General features: G+C 45.9%; 2 protein-coding genes across 2 annotated transcripts in view; one reads left to right on the forward strand and one right to left on the reverse strand.

The window, feature by feature from the left end:
* Positions 1-812: 812 nt before the first annotated feature.
* PHALS_08297 (Centromere protein C/Mif2/cnp3) lies at positions 813-3,095 on the reverse strand (the record flags this gene model as incomplete). Its single annotated transcript, XM_024723621.1, has 5 exons — positions 813-2,131; positions 2,208-2,645; positions 2,706-2,824; positions 2,894-2,977; positions 3,061-3,095. 5 exons carry the CDS (start codon positions 3,093-3,095, stop codon positions 813-815), a joined length of 1,995 nt encoding a protein of 664 aa, XP_024574579.1.
* Positions 3,096-3,296: 201 nt separating this feature from the next.
* Positions 3,297-3,643, forward strand: part of PHALS_08298 (poly polymerase) — a gene marked incomplete at both ends in the record, with an annotated part of 2,440 nt that continues 2,093 nt past the window's right edge. Inside the window, one exon of the mRNA XM_024723622.1 lies at positions 3,297-3,594. Coding sequence (XP_024574580.1) covers positions 3,297-3,594 — 298 coding nt within the window. The remainder of the gene's footprint in view (positions 3,595-3,643) is intronic.

Here is a 3,643-nt window from a genome sequence, read left to right on the forward strand (position 1 = left end):
GGTGCCGTGTGCCCCGTCACAGGTTGGTCAATTGGAAGTCTCGTGAGGATGGGCAAAGCTGTTTACAGCTTAAAATTGTAGGTCGTGAGCGTTCACCTTGACATCGACGTCGTGCATTGTATTTCACAAAGTCAAAAATCAATCGACGTTTCAGTCAGACATTTCTTTTTATTTATTTTTTGGTAATGGTCACGCAACAAAGTTGGAAATGCAATCATTAAAACTTGAATGAAGTCATCTGATCACCGGTATCTTCATTAGATCGCAATACCATCGATTCATCTGCATCCGAGGTACTGATCTTGGATGCAGGTACTGACTGACCTTGGATGTAAATGATTTGATGGTATTGTTGCGATCTGTGGCCTGTGGTAAAAATATGTCGCTATGTGATTTACGTGTACTCCTCTCGTTTTCAGTCTAAGCTGCAGGTTACGAAAATGACTACAAGACTATGAAAAAGATTCATCAAAGATCACCCGCCGGGGCAGTGCAGTAAAAATACATGCGTATGGATCTTTTGCTCAACCGGAGAGCACGGAAGTGGTGATGAGAGCGCTTATTGGTCCCGTATGCCACCACTCTCCAGGAATAACGCTTCCACCTCGAGTTGCATAGATCCGTACCCTTTATGAGGACCATATCTCTTCCGGCAAAAGCCAAAGATTAATCGACTGAACTCGCAACCCAAATTTTTATAGCTTATGTAGCTGATTGGCCTAACTTTTACCGATTGTTTCCAGATATTTGCGCAAGAAGCTCATCCACAAATCGTGGCAATTCGAACTTATTACGTTTTTGCCCGATACTTCCTAAACAGAGTCAGAATCACCGTCATTGTCCGTGACCTTCTTCTGCTTTCGCTTTGACGGACTGCTCGAAGCCTTGGTTACTTCAGATTTGAGTTCGTTTGCCGATAGATTCCCCTTGTCCGTCCTCGGTTCTACGTCTGATTCATTATCATCCGGCACTGAATGACTTTCAGGTTTTAAAATCGTAAATCGCAAATCACAGTCCGCAGAACTTGAATGATTCTTCACGTAGTATACATTACCAGGTGGAACGTAGAATTCGTCGCCCGGGCTCAGCAGAAAATGCGTTGTATACTTGCTTGTAAAGAAGTCGTCGTCTGTCTCAGGAGCCAGAGCCAACTCAAGCGCTTTTGGCTGACATCCTGTTACGAAGAACAATTGCACTGCCTGGCCAACACCTTCGGGTTCCTTCCACGCTCCAGGAGGCAACACAACCCGCCCTGAGATCCACCGAGCAAAGGGGGATGGGCTAAAGAGATTAAAACTTTGTCCTGCGTATGCATGTACTATCACTCCACCCCGCTCTTTTGTAGGTAACTTACGCACACGAATCTCACTGGAACGGCAAATAATGTTTAGATCATTCATACAGCCAGCCTGGCTATCGTACAGAGTTGCCCATTCGCTTTCGATGATACGCTTCTGCACATCCTTTGGTAAATCTTCTAAAGTAAAAGCTCGACTTGTGTTGATCCTTTTAGACGGTGGCTTGGCCTTTGGACGTCTCGATGTTGGTGAGTCATGACCAAGGCGCTCTACCCCTACAACCGTAGGCATTACTGTACCCACTCCTACGAATGTACGTTCATACACCATGTGCTCACTTTTAAACCAGGCAAGCGGCTTGAAGCGTCTTCGCTTAGATCGACGAAGTCCATTGCCATCCCAAACATCGTCTATCTCCTCGCCGTCCAAGATTCTTGAAGCATTAGGCAGTCGATCTCGCACTGGGCCGGTTGGAGCCTCTGGTCCATTGTAAAAACTATCATCCCCGGTTTCTCCACCGGAGTCATTTTGCGCCTCAAACGATTCGTCGTTGTCTTCGTCAGTTTGAACAGATTGAGTCGAAGTGTCAGTCACGGGTGGCATGGTTCGATAACCGTAATTGCCCGTTGGTCTCATTCGACGCTTTTTTGAGCTAATCGCTGGTTGTTTACCGGAAGCTTTTACTTTTTTAGTTTTCACCTTTTTCGTTTTTGGCCTGCCGTCATTACCATCAGTTCTGGAATCAACTTTTTTGAACAATTCCTTGTTGATATTTGGAGAAAGTGAATTCTTGTCGGAAAATGAAGGGATAGAATTTAATGTACGGTCACTAGCTGGAGTAGTAGACGACAAACAAGCACACCAGTTTAAATTCTACGTAAAAAGCAAACTTTAGTATGCAAGACCTACCATTTGATAAAGGAGTCATTTGACCTTCATCCATAGTGAATGGACTGCTTTTACTTTCATTAAAGTCATGTCCACTAGACGACTCTTCGCGACGTAACTTTGCGTTTTTCTTGTCATCCTTAATTGTCAATTTTTTTCGCATTGTGACGTTTGTTTCAGCGTTCATTTCAACTGATCCATGAGGTGAACCACCAAAATCAAATGACATATCACTTCGCACTGGAGATGAAGGTGCGTTATCCTCTCTTTTTTCTTCAACCTCGATAAGCCCAATGCGTCGCTGCAATCGCGACGACGATACAGGCTCAATAGCCAAACCGATTACTTCACGATCAGCCAAATGGGGACTGTCAATTCCCGGCAACTCTACCTCGTGCTCGCTCGGCTCCGAAATATCCCCCGACGTGTCCGCAGAATCCTTGTCCGAAAATGTGAGCGCTTTTGTCACAATACTGTCAGCATCTAATCGCTCGCTTCTAGCTTTAAAGGAATACGTACAATCTTCATCGTCTACTGAGTCATCCTGCATAGAGTCCTCATCGACCCAGAATTCATCAATATCTTCAAACCCCTCAGCATCCTTGCGCACATCACCGCGCACAACAACTCCCGAGCGACTAGAAATTTTAATTTCACGGCATTCGTCAGTGACTAGCTGTAAAGTGGTTGCAATGGCTTGATCTTACGCTCCGACACTAAGAATTACATCCTTGCTGGCCATGTACTGTTTTAGTTTGGCCTTGTTGATAGATGCACGGTCATTGACCGCTCTGCTTATACAAAGGTGAAGAATAAATCATGTCAAAGAGCCAAAATATATGACTATTGTCGTTGTTGCGCTAGTGAAACGCACTTGGTTCGGGGCATGAGCGTCTCGATGTCGTCCATAACGGAGGCAATAATTGACGACTTTTCTTCTTTGATTGGTGAATAATTATCACAGTCTTATTCTCTTTTCGACCAATGCAACTCTAGATTGTTATCGACCAATCAGCTAAGCCAAGCGACAGCCAATTCAACGACAGACCGAAGCTACAGCCCGTGTCTAGACCCGAAGCGACAGCCTCCCTGTTTTTGATCAATTTGCACATGCAGAGCTCGACGTTCACCGTGGCACCGCACGTGTTAGAGCAGGCGTACAAGGCTATCCGGAAGACGCCGCCGGAGCCCAAAGACTTGGAGCAGTCGGCCAAATTGCAAAGTTTCATGGACGAGCACTTTCCGACTGAATCGGCTGCCAACATCACGCGTCGCTCATTAATCCTGGCCGAGCTTCGCTCTATCTTTCGTTCCTGGGTCAAACAAATTTGTATTGAAAGGGGTGTTCCAGAGGAAATGGCAGCAGATGCAGGCGGTCAAATCCTAGTCTCAGGGTCCTACAGACTGGGTGTCAACGAGCCAGGAGCCGATATTGACACTATTTGCGTGGCGCCGCG

This window comes from Plasmopara halstedii, assembly GCF_900000015.1.
Source record: "Plasmopara halstedii genome assembly, contig: Scaffold_322, whole genome shotgun sequence".
Lineage (NCBI taxonomy): Eukaryota > Oomycota > Peronosporomycetes > Peronosporales > Peronosporaceae > Plasmopara > Plasmopara halstedii.